At 44.4% G+C, this 16,581-nt stretch overlaps 1 protein-coding gene across 5 annotated transcripts in view; it reads right to left on the bottom strand.

Annotated features, from left to right (window-relative positions):
• The window catches only part of LOC140741084 (microtubule-associated protein tau-like), a 78,863-nt gene that overhangs the window by 54,621 nt on the left and 7,661 nt on the right, over positions 1-16,581 (bottom strand). For 2 of the 5 annotated variants that reach the window (XM_073070801.1, XM_073070805.1), the window contains exon 2: positions 15,074-15,184. In XM_073070801.1, the coding sequence (XP_072926902.1) occupies positions 15,074-15,155 (82 nt within the window). In that variant the 5' untranslated portion in view covers positions 15,156-15,184. Of the gene's footprint in view, positions 1-15,073; positions 15,185-15,350; positions 15,459-16,581 lie in introns of those variants that run through there. The other 3 variants (XM_073070804.1, XM_073070806.1, XM_073070802.1) reach the window with 3 other exon arrangements.

Raw genomic sequence — 16,581 nt, 5'->3', positions numbered from 1 at the left:
TCTACAGTTTACAACCTCCCACTACTGACTGGCTTCTGCACTTGGTCAGTTTTCTATTTTCACTGCTGGAGACTCTTTTCATCCATGGCGTTCAATTGAGATGAATCACAATCAGGCTCATTATCACTCTGACATATAGTAGGTCATGAAATTTGTTGTTTGCAGCAGCAGTACTGTGCAATACATAAAAAAATTTACAAGTATATAAAAATAAACAGTGAAAAAATAGCAAAAATAGTGAGGTAGAGTTCATGAACAGTTCAGAAGTCTGATGGTAGAGAGGAAGAAGCTGTTTCTAAACCATTGAGTGTGTGTCTTCTTCCCTGATGGTAGTAATGAGAAGAGGGCAGATCCTGGGTGGTGAAGGCCCCCAAAAATGGATGCCACTGTCTTGAGGCAGCACCTTTTGAAGATGTCCTCAATAGTGAGGAAGTTAATACCCATGATGGAGTTGGCTAAATTTACAACCCTCTGCAGCTCTTTCCAATCCAGTACATTGGAGCCTCCATACCAGATGGTGATGCAACCACTCAGAATGCTCTCCAAGGTACATCTGTAGATTACGTTAATAATGCCAATTATGTGGTGCTAATCCCTGATCCAAATCCACATACATCACATCAACTGCATTTCCCTCATCAACCCTTTATTATTTTATCAGAACATTTGACACAATAGGCTTTCAACAAATCTATAATGGCCTTCTTCATCAATTGGCACTTGGACAGGTGGCTGTTATTCTAGAACTGTCCCCATCACCCAGGTTAATTTCAGTGGTCTGTCATTACTGTGTTTATTCCTTTTTTTTGAACATTTGGGAGATTGGACATTGGTTTATTCATGTTGTATCATGTGGGTAGGCAATCATGGTCTTTCCATGATCATGATTGTCCTTGGCAAATTTCTCTATAGAAGTGGTTTGCCATTGCTTTCTTATGGGGAGTGTCTTTACAAGATGAGTGACCCCAGCCATTATCAATACTCTTCAGAGATTCTCTACCTGGTGTCAGTGATCACATAACCAGGACTTGTGATATGCACCAGCTGCTCATACAATTACCCATCACCTGCTCCCATGGCTTCATGTGACCCTGATTGGGGGCTAAGCAGGTGCTACACCTTGCCCAAGAGGGATCTGCAGGCTAGCGGAGGGAAGGAGCGCCTCACACCTCCTTTGGTAGAGGCATATCTCCACCTTGCCACCAGGACATTAGCCATTTCTTCTAAATACCTCTGAAGGCTTGGTCAGTATACAAAACTCCTTACAGTAGCTTTCACAAGTACATCTTATCTGCAAGCAACTCCTTCAAGATCCGTCTTCTGAGACCATCTGAGATAAGTACTCAATGACTCCATCTCCAATCACTTTATCCTGTTGACATTTCAAACTGGAATGGCTGGGAATTTGCATTTGCAATCTTTTTCAGGCTGGTCCATCCTCACAGAGTACATCTGTAAACTTACTTCAAGTGCATGTCTCGTGGAGCTGCCCAAGCATCCTCTGTGTTTATGACTGGAGGTCTAGTCCATTAGTTGGACTGAAAATCATGTCCTCCCTTCATATGGCAAGCTAGCTTGTGCTTGACTTGTGCTAGACTGACATTCATTAATGTTAAGGCCATGATAGACGAACTGACATTTATGTGCCCTGGAACCAAACAGCTGGAATTGCACACAGAGGACCTGGGGACAATACAAGCATTGTGTGGCCCATAATTAAGACAGTCTTTGAAAAAAGGAACTGATGAATTTCTTCACCTCGAAGACATTGCTTGCACATCTTGCTCAGTTTGCCTGTGGTTTCATTAGCTTATGTTGAGAATGTGAGCTGCAAAGTTTGTGGACTCTTGTACTCATTATCCATTCAACAGCTGTGTCCACTCCATAGTTATTAAGATTAGCTTTATTTGTCAAACAGACATTAAAACATACAGTAGAGTATATCAAATCAAATCAGTGGGGATTGTATTGGGCAGCCTGTAAGTGCTGCCATGCTTCTAACGTCAACATGGCATTGCCCACAATTCACTAATTCACGAACCGGTACGTCTTTGGAATGTGGGAGGAAACTGAAGCACCCAGAGAAAACCCACATACAAGTTCCTTACAGAGAGCGGCGGGAATCAAACCTTGATTTTACAGCTGGTGTTGTAAAGCATTACGCTAACCGCCACATTGCCGTGTTACCCTTGGCCTTGCCATTGAATGTCAGCATCCACACCGTCTCAGTGAACCAAGAGAGACTTGCGATTCATACTTTCAGCAGCATCTGTTCACGTCCACCTCTCATCTCCTTTAGGAGGTTGTCGTAGCCATGTCACCACCATGGCTGAATCTGGCAAACATCTGAAATAACAAAGATATCTTCTCTGCTGCACTCTTTGTGTTTATCCTTTATGGAAAATTGGCTTTGACTTTAATTGGCCATCATTCACTAGCATTTAGTGTCAGGCTAAGGTGCACAACCTCTGGCTGGACAAATGCCACTTGGGTTGCCCAAGTTCTACACTGTGCTGTTAGAGGTACTTCAGAACGTCCCTCAAACATTAATTATCCTCCACACTATTCTGGTGGTGATTCTACTGTGTGTTGTGGAGGCAATTATCTGTTCTTATCTACTGTACACTGCAAGACCTTTGCTGAGGACTTGATTCCATGTGTCAATTTAAGTTGGTGCACTGTCAAAGGGAGATCATTCCAATTCTCCTTGACAACATGTAGCTGACTATACAACACAGACAATGCAAACCCAGTTTCAAGAGAAACTTTGCTCGAACCAATCCCAGTCTAGGCTTTGTCAAATGTAAACACATCATCATTCACTTGAAGTCTCTGAATCAGAGTTTCTTTGTAATCGCTGCTAGTATGAGCGTGACTGCTTTAGGAGCTGCCCACTTGCTGTGAATTCATACTACAGAATTCCTCTTGTCTAGTTTAACAAGCACTCTTGCCTGGCTATTTAATGCATTGGTCACTTGCAGTACGCTGCTTTAATTCTGTAACATCCTTGTGTCCAGTGATCTCTCTGTAGGCATTATACTTGTTCATGTGTGTCCAAACATAACTTCTGAGTACTTGCAAGGACAGCAAGGGCTTCCTTCCAAATAAATTTAGCACACTAATACAAAGCCTTTCCACTGCATGTTAGTCTGTCAGCCTTGGCATCTATAACCTTTGGCAACTGAAGCCGTTGGCCAGTGCAACACACAGTGCTCCATATTTGCCCCAATTCGATAGACCTGGAGCAACTTGGATCCACTCCAATTTGCCTACCGACACAACAAGTCCACAGAAATCAGAAATCAAAATTTGTCAAAGCTTTGGTCTGGAGTGATGCCATCTCATTGGCTCTTCACTCAAGCCTGGAGCATCTGGACAACAAAGATGCATACATCAGGATGTTCTTTATTAACTACAGCTTGGCATTCAATACTATCATCCCCTCAAAGTTAATCAATAAGCTTCAAGACCTTGGCCTCAATGCCTCCTTGTGCAACTGGATCCTCGATTTCCTCACTTGCAGACTCCAGTCAGTTCAGATTGGCAACAACATCTCCTCCAATCTCCATCAGCACAGGTGCACCACAAGGCTGTGTGCTTACCCCCTGCTCTACTTGCTTTATACTGATGACTGTGTGGCTAAGTACAGCTCCAATGCCATATTCAAGTTTGCTGATGACACCAGATGGTGATGAATAAGCATATCGGAGGGAGATTGAACATCTGGCTGAGTGCTGTCATAACAACAACCTCTCACTCCATGTCAGCAAAACCAGGGAGACGATTATTGACTTCAGGAGAGGGAAACCAGAGGTCCATGAGCCAGTCCGCTTCAGAGATGGACAGGGTCAGCAACTTTAAATTCTTCGGTGTTATCATTTCAGGAGGACCTGTCCTGGGCCCAACACGCAAGTGCCATTACATAGAAGGCACAGAAGCACCTCTACTTCTTAGAAGTTTGCAAAGATTCGGCATGACATCTAAAACTTTGACAAACTTCTATAGATGTGTGGTGGAGAGTATATTGACTGGCTGCATCAGTCTGGTTTGGAAACACTAATGCCCTTGAATGGAAAATCCTACATAGAGTAGTGGATACAGCCCAGTCCATCACGGGTAAAGCCGTCCCCACCATTGAGCACATCTACACAAAGAGTTGTTGTAGGAATGCAGCATCCATCATCAGGGACCCCCACCACCCAGGTCATGCTCTCCTTTTGCTGCTGCCACCAGGAAGAAGGTACAGGAACCTCAAGACTCATACCACCAGGATCAGAAACAGTTATTACCCCTCAAACATCAGGCTCTTGAACCAGAGGGATAACTTCACTCAGCTTCACCAGCTCCATCACTGAAATGTTCCCACATCCTATGGAATCACTTTCAAAGACTTTTCATCTCATGTTCTTGATATTTATTGCTTATTTATTTATTATTATTTCTTTATTTTTGTATTTGCACAGGTTGTAGACTTTTGCAAACTGGTTGAATGCCCAAGTTGGGCAGTCTTTTATTGATTCTATTGTGATCATTATTCTATTATGAATTTATTGAGTATGCCTGCAAGAAAATTAATCTCAGGGTTGTATATGGTGACATATATGTACTTTGATTATAAATTTATTTTGAACTTTGAAGATTCTTCTACACTTAAAAGTTGAGTGTCTTGCTTTTAACAATGTACCGTCCCCTTACACTTGACCTCCCAAAAGGTAACATTTTAATTCCAATTCCCAATCCAACATGTAGGTCCACACCTTCTTGTTATGCCAAGATGATGCCACCCTCAGGGTGGAGGAACAATACTTATATTCCGTCTGTGTAGCCTCCAATGTGATGGCATGAATATCGATTTATCCTTCTGGTTAAAAAAAATTCCCCCCCCCCCACCTCTTCTTCTATTTCCCACCCTGACCTTTTACTTCTTTTCACCTGCCTATTACCACCTCTGGGTCCCCTCTTCCTTCCCTTTCTCCAATGATCCACTCTCCACTCCTATGAAATTCCTTCTTCTCCAGCCCTTGACCTTTCCCACCCACCTGGCTTCGCCCATCACCTTCCAGCTACCCTCCTTCCCCTCCCCCCGCCATCTTTTAATTCTGGCATCTTCCCCCTTCCTTCTCAGTCCTGAAGAAGGGTCTCGCCTGAAGTGTCGACTGTTTGTTCATTTCCACAGATGCAGCCTAACCTGCTGAGTTCCTCCAGCATTTTGCTTGTGGTACTTCACACTTGCCTGTATTAAACACCATCTGCCATTTCTCCACCCATATATATAAATGATCTATATCCTGCTGTATCCTTTGATAACCTTCTTTACTGCCCACAACTCCATCAATCTTTATGTTGTTTGTAAACTTGCTGGGCCACCCAGCTACCGTACAGTTTCATCCAGGTTATTTACATACATCACAAACAACAGAGGTCATAGTATGGATCCCTGTAGAAACTATTGGTCACAGAATAAACAGAGTAAGTCCCATCAAGCACTATCCTCTGTCTTCCATGAGCAAACCAATTTTACATGCAAATAACCAAGTCACCATAGACCTCATGCATCCTAATCTTCCTGATCAACCTATCATGGGGACTTTGTCAAATGCCTTAATGAAATCCACATAGACAGCATCTACTGTCCTACACTCATCAGTCACTTCCTTCACCTCCTTAAACAATTCTTCAACAAAGGAAGGACAATGGCTACTCTCCAGTCCTCTGGGATCTCACCTGTTGCTAATGAGGGCTGCCAGCAATTTTGAACATGGAACAGTACAGCACAGTACAGGACTTTTGGCCCTCAATGGTGTGCAAACTTGTTAATCCACTTTAAGATCAATTTAATGCTTCCCTTCAACATGGACCTCCAGTTTTTCTTTCATCAATTGCCTATCTAAGAGTCTCTGAAATATCCCCAATGTATCTGTCTCTACTATCACCCCTGGCAGTTAGTTCTACACACTTACCACTCTTAAATAAAAACTACCTGACAACCCACCTATACTTTCCTCCAATCACCTCTCATTTTCCTTCACTCCAGAGAGAAAAGCCCCAACTCGTTTCACCTTTCCTCATAAGACATGCTCTCTAATCTAGGCAGCAACCTGGTGAATCTCCTCTGGACCCTCTCTAAAGCTTCCACATCCTTCCTATAATGAGGTGACTGGAAATGAACACAATACTCCACGTGTGGTCTAACCACACTTGTGCGCCAATGGTAGTGTAGTAATTAGCGTGATGCTATTATAACTTGGGCGATATAGTTTGAAGTTCAATTCTAGTATCATCTGTAAGAAGTATGCACGTCCTCCCCGTGAAATGCGTGGATTTTCATCAGGTGCTTCAGTTTCCTCCCACAATCTAAAGACATCCTGGTTAATAGGTTAATTGATCATTGTACATTGTCCTGTGATTAGACTAGGGTTAAATCGGGGGTTGCTGGGTGGCTCAGCTCCTAGGGCCTGTTCCACACTCTCTCTCTAAACAAATAAATAAATGAAATACATAAGCAGAGTTTTATGAAGATGCAACATTACCTCATGGCTCTTGAAATCAGTCCCCAACTAACGAAGGCCAACACACCATCTACCTTAACCATCCTATCAAATTATGTAGCAACTTTGAGGGATGTATGTATATGAACCCCAAAATCCCCATTCCTCCACACTGCTAAGAGTCCTGCCATTAACCAGTACTGTCTTCAAAGTGCATCACTTCAAACTTTTCCAGATTGAACTCCATCTGCAACTTCTCAATCCAGCTCTGCATCCCATCAATGTCCCCTTGTAACCTACAATGCCACCAACTTTTGTGCTATCTACGTACTTACTAACCCCTTCCCCTTCCATTTCCTCAACCAAATAATTTATGAAAAACACAGAGCAGGGGTCCCTGAACAGATCCCTGCTGAGCACCAGTGGTCTCCAACCTCCAGGCAGAGTACAGCCCTTCTACAACCACTCTCTGCTTTCTGTAGGCAAGCCATTTCTGAATCTACACAGCCAAGCTTCCCTGGACCCCATGCCTCCTGACTTTCTGAATCAGCCTACCATGGGGAACCTTGTTGAATGCCTTACTAATATCCATATATTGTACACCACATCTTCAATTTGTTTTGTCAGTACCTCAAAGAATTCAATCAAGTTTGTGAGGTATGACCAGCCCCTCACAAAGTCTTGCTGACTATCCCTATTCAGTCTATGCATCTCCAAATGCTCATAAATACTGTCTCTAAGAATCCTCTCCAGTAGTTTGTCCACCACTGATGCAAGACTCATTGGTCTATAGTTCCTAGGATTATTCCTTTATCTTTCTTGAGCAAAGGAAAAACATCTGGTATCACATCTGTGGCCAGTGAGGATGCAAAGATCAAAGTCACAACAATCTCTTCCCTCACTTCCTGTAGTAACCTGGGGTATATCCCATCTGGTCCTAATGTTTCTCAAAAGTTCCAACACATCCACTTTCTTAACACTGATACGTTCCAACATATTAGGCTGCTCTATGCTGTCCTCACATTTGACAAAATCTCTCTCTCCCTCTCCCTGCACGCTCTCAGAATAGTCACCCATATGAACCTTGTTTTGCACCAGCTTGGACACGCAGTGGCACTGCTTTGTGCTCTCAGCCTTGGTTGTTCCAGGGTCCTGTCAGAGAGACAGATGATGCCCACTCAATGCTTTAGAGCTGTTGCTAAAATCTTTTCAAGTGACAAGTTTTCACACACATTGATAATGGAGACCACTCTTGTCACCAACTGTAATGTATTTCTGGATAGACTGTAAACTAGACTGGGAATACTGGCAAATTCTAATGGCAAGAATCTTCTAGAAGACAGCAGAGGTTCAGATCAAACGTGTGTGCTTCTCTGTAGACAAATAGCAGCATATGAACTTCCATCATGATGTTACAGTCACATGACTCGTCTTCCTCGGCAAGCACAACACATACAGGGATCAGGGGTCAGGGGCAACCAAGCTGTATTGTTTTTTTCAGATCACTGACAGCAGTCGAAGGGCCAAATGGCTTCATCCTGTGCTGTGGTTGATCAGTAACTCTGTGATAGGGTGGGTCTATCCAGCTGGATCAAACTGATGTAATGAAAGGCTCCTGAACTGGACTGCACTGATGGGTGTGTGCAAATTGCCAGCGAGTAGGTACTGGTGTACAAGGACAGTGCTAATGATCTTACATTGATGGCTACACGTTCTACCTATTGGTATATATGTTTCTGATGGTTGTGCAACCTGCTGATTGGGGAATAAAGTACTGACCAATGTAAGGCTTTATAAAACATCTCCTCCTTGCTGACAGTCAACACAGGTGCACCTCAAGATGTGTGCTATGTCCTCTGCTCTACACTCACGACTGTGTGTCTAGGCACAGCTCAAACACCATCTATAAATTTGCCGATGATACAACTGTTATTGGTAAAGTTTCAGATGGTGATAAGGTGGTGTACAGGAGTGAGATAGATCAGCTGGTCAAGTGGTGTTGCAACAACCTTGCACTCAACATCAGTAAGACCAAGGAATTGATTGTTGACTTTAGGAAGGGTAGGAAGGGGTAATCAGGAAATGCAGAGTTCTCACTGTAGGCTCAATAGTGGAAAGGGTGAGCAGTTTCAAGATCTATCCTGGGCCAACATACTGATGCAATCGTGAAAATGATACAATGGCAGCTATACTTCATTAGGAGTTTGAGGGGATTTGGCACATCACTAAAGACTCCAGAGAATTTCTACCAAAAGCACTGAGCCATGATGTGAGGAAATGCTATTCCAATGGGAGCACTCACTGACAACAATTAAATATACTGAGGATCATTGTGCTCTTAATAGAGGCATCTCCTGTTGGCAAAGAGAATTTGATGCACAGTGTTGAGTCTGAAAGTGGAGAACAGCTACCCATGGCACTACAGCAGAAGATTCACCAAATGGATTGTCTCAAATAAACACTTTACTATTTACGGAACACAGTGGTTGGCTGCAGGGCTTCCTACAGCAGAGAGCAACAACACTTCAGACGTCCTCCCTTTGTGTACCGACGACTTGCTTCCACTCTGGTTCTAGACTGATGAGGCCGGTGTGCGAGTTGCAGACTCCACAGGTGGGACAGGAGGTGCCTGCCCTGTGAAGTGGTGCATTCCTTCCTCTGTTTATGCAGGGTTTTACCTGCTGCAAGTGCAAGGTCTGAGAATCTCACTACCATCCTGAATGCTCCTTCTCTACTCTGAGCAGGCATGGAGTTAGCAGGGATTTTACACATGTTTAAGGACACTTTTCCTCCCTCTTGCTGGTAGCTTCGTAGCATGACTGAGCTTGGAATAGAGTGTCTATTTTAGGAGTCTGGTGTCACACAAATGATGTCACCTGCTCAAAAGAGGCAACTAAGTGTAACTAGGGCCTTGGGAGTTGGCTTGGGAGTGAACACCAATGCTTTGCTGATCCTTCATGTTGGAAAATGCATGGTCTTGCACTTTGGTAGTAGAAATAAATTTTCTAAACGGGGAGAAAATCCAGGAATCTGAGATGAAGAAGGACTTGGGAGTCCTTGTGCAGAACAGCCTAAAGGTTAACTTGCAGGTAGAGTCAGTGGTGAGGAAGGCAACTGCCATGTTAGCATTCATTTCAAGAGGTCTAGAATACAAGAGCAGGGATGTGATGCTGAGGCTTTATAAGGCACTAGTGAGACCTCACCTTGAGTTTGTGAACAGTTTTGGGCCCCTCATCTTAGAAAAGATGTGCTGGCATTGGAGAGAGTCCAGAGGAGGTTCACAAGGATGATTCCAGGAATGAAAGGGTTATCATATGAGGAACGTTTGATGGCTCTGGGTCTGTGCTCGTTGGAATTCAGAAGGATGAGGGGGATCTCATTGAAACCTTTTGAATGTTGAAAGGCCTAGATAGAGTAGATGTGGAAAGGATGTTTCCCCATGGTGGGAGAGTCCAGGACAAGAGGGCACAGCCTCAGGATAGAAGGGCATCCATTTAAAGCAGAGATGCGGGGAAATTTCTTTAGCCAAAGGGTGGTGAATTTGTGGAACTTGTTTCCACATTCAGCTGTGGAGGCCAGGTCGTTGGGTGTACTTAAGGCAGAGATTGATAGGTTCTTGATTGGGCATGGTATCAAAGGTTACAGGGAGAAAGCCGGGAACTGGGGTTGAGGAGATAGGAAAAAAGAATCAGCCACGATTGAATGGCAGATCAGACTTGATGGGTCAAATGGTCCAATTCTGCTCTTATGTCTCATGGACCCTCTCATTACAGTCCAGCTACCGGCCTGTTGCCTGTTCACTTAACATAACACTATTCTTCTGCTGACTCTGTCCTCACATCTTGCTTTCCGCCACTTTTGAAACCTCCTTCAGTAATGTGGATTGCATATCCTTGAGGTCTCTATACTGATCGGAAGCAACTCACAGTTACAGCAGCCAACCTACAAATGACCCTCTATCCAGGCTTTTAGTTACCCCATCCTCCATGCATGCTAACAGAACTCATATGCTGACCATAGTTCCTCTACCCCCACTAATACACCCCAGAGACAGGAGCTTTTACCTGGTGCAGAAGCCTTTTATATGGCACCTTCTAGGCATCCAAGAACACCCGATCTGCTGGTTCCCCTTTACCACACTGATTGTAACGTCCCTCTCATGAACCCACATTGATACTGCTTAGTTTTATTACACCCAGCTACAGCTTTCCAAATAAATGACTTCATCACTCTCCCGTGGACAGAGGTCAGTCTGACTGCCACTTCCTGCTTTCTGCTTCTCTACTTTCCTGAAACGGGTGTTATATTTACCACTGTCCAACCCACAAGGACCTTTCCAGAATCCAACAGTTTTTGTAAGATCACAAAAAATGTATCCACCACCTCTGCAGCCATTTATTCTAAGACCTCAGGAGTTTGCTGAATAATTTTCTTCCAGTGATGTTGGCTGTTTTGGAATGTCTTCCCCCCTTTTTCCTCCTGGGTTTTCTATTTCTAGAAAGCCTTTATCATCTTCTACCATGGAAATGGATTTTTAAAAAAGTTTGTACAAAGTCTCTGTCATTTTCCTTTATTTCCCATTAATTTCCACACACTTCATTTAAGAGACCAATATTTCATCTCTGTTCTAACATAAATAAACAGAAAATTCTGGAAACACTCAGCATCTGTGGAAAGAGAAAAAGGGTTAACATTTCAGACCCAAGATCCTATGTGAGAACTGGGGAAAAAGAGAAAGCTCCTTCCCAGTTCCAATGAAGCATCTTGATCCAAGCCGTTAACTCTATTTCTTTTCACACAGATGCCGTCTGACCTGCAGCATTTCAGATTTTATTTCCGGATCTACTTTTTAAAAATTTCTATCCTTGATTTCCTTAGTCACAAATGGATCATTCCTCTCTTGGAGTCATTACTTCTCGATGGAATTTATCTCTATTGAGAATTAGGAAAAATCTCCAAGATATCTTTTACTACTCATCTACCATCTTAACTGTTAATCTATTTTCACATTCTAGCCAACTTTATCTTCCTGCTTTTAATTTTAAAACACTAATTTCAGACCCAAGATTCTGCAATCTATGTCATGATCATTCATTCCCCAAGGATGCTTACCGTGAAATCATAAATGAATCCTGTTCCCAGATTAGTTTCACAATCTATTGTTCTCAGAAGCAGCCCTGAAAATCCCTACTAATTCATCCTCAAGATTACCATGACCAATTTGATTTGTCTGATCTATAAGGATTAAATTTGCCTACAGATATAGCAGAGACTTTGGTAAAATCCCTGCTACATCTACATTTATATTCTATTCTACAATGTTGATACTGTTGCATTGATCTTCTTACAAATCCTCATCAAGATTAAAAGCCTTAAAATTTGTCTTTTCACCATTTCCCCCCACTCTGATTCTATTTACAGCTACGCTCAAATGTAGCACTCCTGCAAAATGTGTGATCAATCCACGTCTGTTACATGATGACACACAAGCAATTATCCAAATAAGTATAAAACATACCAGCCCTAGCAGGGTGAAGAAACTAGAGCGTGCTGATGCTGGAAACTGGAGCAACACAGATGCTGCCTAACCTGCTGAGTTACTCCAGATTTACACGTGCTGCTCCAGTCCCATGAAAGCTGAGTCATTACTCCAACCCCCTTTCAACCCTCCTCGATGCATCAATGCTCCTCACTTCCCACAAATCTCCTTCTGGGATTGAATGAATCTACAGAAAATGGTTCAATCTTCATTGCTTCCACTCCTGTACCAAGGTCATCCTAGCATCAGTTTTTGCATATACAGACAAGTTTACGTGTACTCATTCAGCAGCTAAGCTCCAAGCTTTATTAAGCCATTCGCTGAAACATATCAGAGAATTAGCAAAGAAGATGTCCTCCACAAGTCCGCTCACTCTGCGCACCACAACAAGCCCTTGGAAATCCTGGACTGCCTCCTATGTCTCAAGCACAGTATTTCTCATTAAGGTAGGCACTACTGATGAAATTTGTCAATGCCTTTAGCCATCTGAGGAAACGAGTGCAGGAAGATCAAGATCTCAAACCCAGCATAAGATAAGGTTCATGAACATCTGGGCAGCAGTGATCCCTGTCCTCCTGTACAGTTCATAGTTAAACCAGGCATCTCACAGCTCTGCAGCAATACCATTAATGTTTCCAAATAATCCTCCAAATCCACTTCAGGATTAGACAACCCCATCAACAGCAACTCTATTCACAACTCTCACAAGATGAACAGGGTGAACAAGGAAAACTATTTTTTAAAAAAATTCTCAAAGTCTCCTTGAAGATGTGTAACATCTCTCAAGTTAGGACAGCTCAAGAGAGAACACTTCAGAAGGCACTCAGCCTTCCTCTGGCCAGAGTTTCAGGAGATGCATCAGGAAGTAGAGGGGACACAAAATATCCTGGTCACCCATCACCTCAAGCAACAGCTGCCCATTATTTTCCCCCATTCTGTAGTCTATCCCATTCGCTGTAGGTTGCTGCAGTAAATGTTTATTAACTCAAGTCTTGATTTTTTTGAGGGATAAACATGAGACTTCATTCCTCTGCTTCACAAATTTCCAACCTTGGCACTCCACTGAAGTATCCTTGGTGAAATGCAGAAACTGTGCTCACACACACTGTACTTTAGAAAGAAACCACTAATTTTGGAACCCTCAGTTGACAGTAATTACTAGATAAACAGTTCCAATTAACTGAAAAACAGCTAATGGCAGGCAACTTGGTTACCACTGACACTGCAAGCTAGAACATCAAAGTTACAATTATAAATGCAAAGCATAAAGTAAACATCAGTATCAGCAGATCTCTTTCATTTCAATTCCCACATCACCAAATTCCCAACCTCTGTTAAAATGCATTTCAGTAAAATGTATTGCAGCTTTCCAGAGGAACTTGGACCTTGCACAGATCTTGTGGACAACTTCCCTGCTCTAGGAGCCCTGAGGTGCCTGTCTCAGTGTCCTCAACACCTGTATCCTACTGCTGCTGTTCTTCACCAAGTTGTCCAGAAACTCTGACCCCTGGGAACACTCTCCCACACCCTTCCTACACTGCAGCATCCACCCATGAAGTAGCAGCACTCCTGTCAGGGGACTGCTTGCATTGCAGTAATGCTGCTTCTACAGTTGGCTGCAGAGATCCCACCTGCAGGGCTAACTGCTGGCAGCTGCAAGAAATCTCAAAAGATCAATAGAGAAAGCTGCAGTGAAACAGAGACTGTGTAAGGTTATCTAACATTACTGCTCTGTGAAATCTGCAACTGACAATCTTCATCCTCTGGATCTTAAACAAGCTGTTAGGCTGCTCCACAATGCAGTTTAACATCATTAAATCAACTTTTAGACCCTGGGGCTTGATGGGTGAGTATAAATCCCTAATAAGGTTAACATATTCCATAAAAGTTTGAGGAGTCATACAGAGCCCACAATGATATTTGCCATGTAGAATTCACACCCATCTAACATTAATCCCAGTTTTACCTCTTCCCACATTCTCACCAACACATTGGAGCAATTGACAGTGATCCATTAACCCACCAGTCCACATGGCTTTGGGATGCTGGTTTGGGGGGGGGGGGGGGGGAGTCTGGAGTACCGAAAAGAAAACCCGTGCCGTTATAAGGAGAATGTGTAAACTTCACACAGGCAACACCCGAGGTCAGGACAGAACCAGGACTGTGGCGCTCTGAGACAGTGGCATCTTGGAATGGTTGATAACAAAAAAAAACCCTTTATATTACTAATGATCGACAGAAGCTAACTGATGGGGGAATGGACTCCCAACCGTGAACATTCAACCTCAATCAAGCCTTTGGATGGATGAATGCAGATCTTGGCTTAATGAATGCAGTGGTGATGGGCGGTGGTAACAAAGGAATTCACAGTACAAAACCGCCCTTACAGCCAGCTCCATGCAGAGACGCTGTTTACTCCGTCCTTAGTCTATACAAACACATAATCAATGGGCAGCTTCACGGGTTTCAATCAATGACAAACAACAATCAAAGGGCGAGATGGGGAATTAACTCCTTGCACGCTGCACCTCATTTTCTGAGCTCTTCTCAAATACTGATGTTGCTCCGGTCTCTTCCCGGAGTTGGGGTGGGCAGCTGGCAGCTGTCACGGTGCCTGACGAACATGTTACCGACAACCCTTTGTCTCCGTTCCGCACCGAGTATTCATGTGAGCACTAAAGGAACCGGGGCGCTTCCCACCCTGGTGGTACGGGTGGGCTGCTGCGCTTCCTCAATGTGGTGATGGAGCGGACTGGACACCACCTCCCTCCCGAGCCATCACCAGTGGGAACCGGCAGCGAGTACGGTTTACTGTGTGGATGGACGGTGCAGGAACTCGGGGCGGGGCGGGTTCACGGTGCTGATGTGGGAGCAGGTGCGGGATCGCGTGCACGGTGCGGGAACTCGCCGATGGAAGCTGCCACGATGAGCGAGCGACTCCACCCACACGATGGGGAAGCGGCGGCCGCAGAAATGCGGCAAACCCGCAGTCACCGAGTAGACCCGCTGCTTTACTGGAAAATTCGGCGCCCTTCCCCACACTGACCTTTCGCCACCGGTTCATCCAGGGGTGCGACTACCCCGACCGCGTTCTCCGCTTCAGCCCGTTGACCGTCCGCCGTCTCCATCGCCGCCACTGCTGCTCGCTCACCACCGGCTGAGGGACGGAGGAAAGAGGCGCTATACCGGGGTCCTCATCTTACTGCGGATGACGGATCTCCGCTCCGCGGCTGCGACGCAGACTCGCCGCGCACACGCCCCTCGCGTGCGCAGCCCCGAGCGGGAGGGGCCGGGACCACCCACTACCCCGTAACGAAACCCACCGTTCGCTCCCCCGCCCGGACACTCTCCCCATACCGGGACCTTTCACACCCACAGACCCCGGGGCTTCAGCTCTCCTTCCTGATGTTACTGGTGAGTGCTGATCGACAGCGCTGTCCACAACACACCGTGTGCAACCCTCAACCTAGATCTGTCAGAAATGGGTGGAGGAAGACTATGGGCATCACCCGGGTGGGATAGAGACGCAGACCAGCAGTATATTGCTCGGAGAGCCCTGGCCGTAGAAAAGGGAATTTCTACTGTGAATAAGGGATGCTGTTCCACATAAATTAGGGTATTTGTGGACACAGACTGAGGTACAATTTTACACACACACACACACACACACACACACACACACACACACACACACACACACACACACACACACACACACACACACACACCTATCTTCCACGGAATTACAAATAGAGTTACTGTTAAAATGCGCACAATGAAGACATGGAGTAATAGAGAACAAAAATAGACCTTTGTCCCACCATGTCTACGCTGTCATTGTATCTACCTAATCACCACCTCAGCAGGCAACCCATTCCTACTCCAACTACCGTCCATGTGAAAATCTCTCAGATCCGCTCTAAACTTCCAGTTGCTCATCTTAAACCTATACTCACTTGTCTTAGACACTTCTACCATGGGAAAAATATAATCTATTCTCCCTCATAATTCTGTACACCTCTCTCCAGTCCCTCAACTTTCTCTACTTCAGTCCAGACTTTCATAACCGTCATGCTCAGGTAACTATCTGGAGAAACTCTGCACCCTCCCCAGTGCAGAAAAGAACTACACAGAAAACTTCAGGTATGCCCTAACTAGAAGTTCATAAAGTTGTGACATAACATCTGAGCTCATATATTCTATGCTCTGATTAACAAGTGTACATTCTTCACCATCTACCTGTACTGCCATTTTCATGGATCTATCGAATTGGACCTCTCTTCATGCTCTCTCTTGGACCCTACCGTTTACTGTGATCCTACCCTGCCTTATCCTCCCAAAGTGCATCACTTGTCAGGATTATTAATTTAATACTGTTCCGCCCAACCTTCCAACTAACCAATATAATGCTGTAGTCCTAGACAACCTATGACACCAACAATTGTTTTGTCATCTGCATTCCCTTCATATTCACATCAAAGATCCCAGCACTAATTCTTTGGCACACTTCTGGTCACAAACCTCCCATCAGAAAATCAACTCTCCACCATCAGC

This window comes from Hemitrygon akajei, chromosome 18, assembly GCF_048418815.1.
Source record: "Hemitrygon akajei chromosome 18, sHemAka1.3, whole genome shotgun sequence".
Lineage (NCBI taxonomy): Eukaryota > Metazoa > Chordata > Chondrichthyes > Myliobatiformes > Dasyatidae > Hemitrygon > Hemitrygon akajei.
The sequence above is the reverse complement of the archived record's forward strand: the minus strand, read 5'-3'. Positions and strand labels throughout refer to the sequence as shown.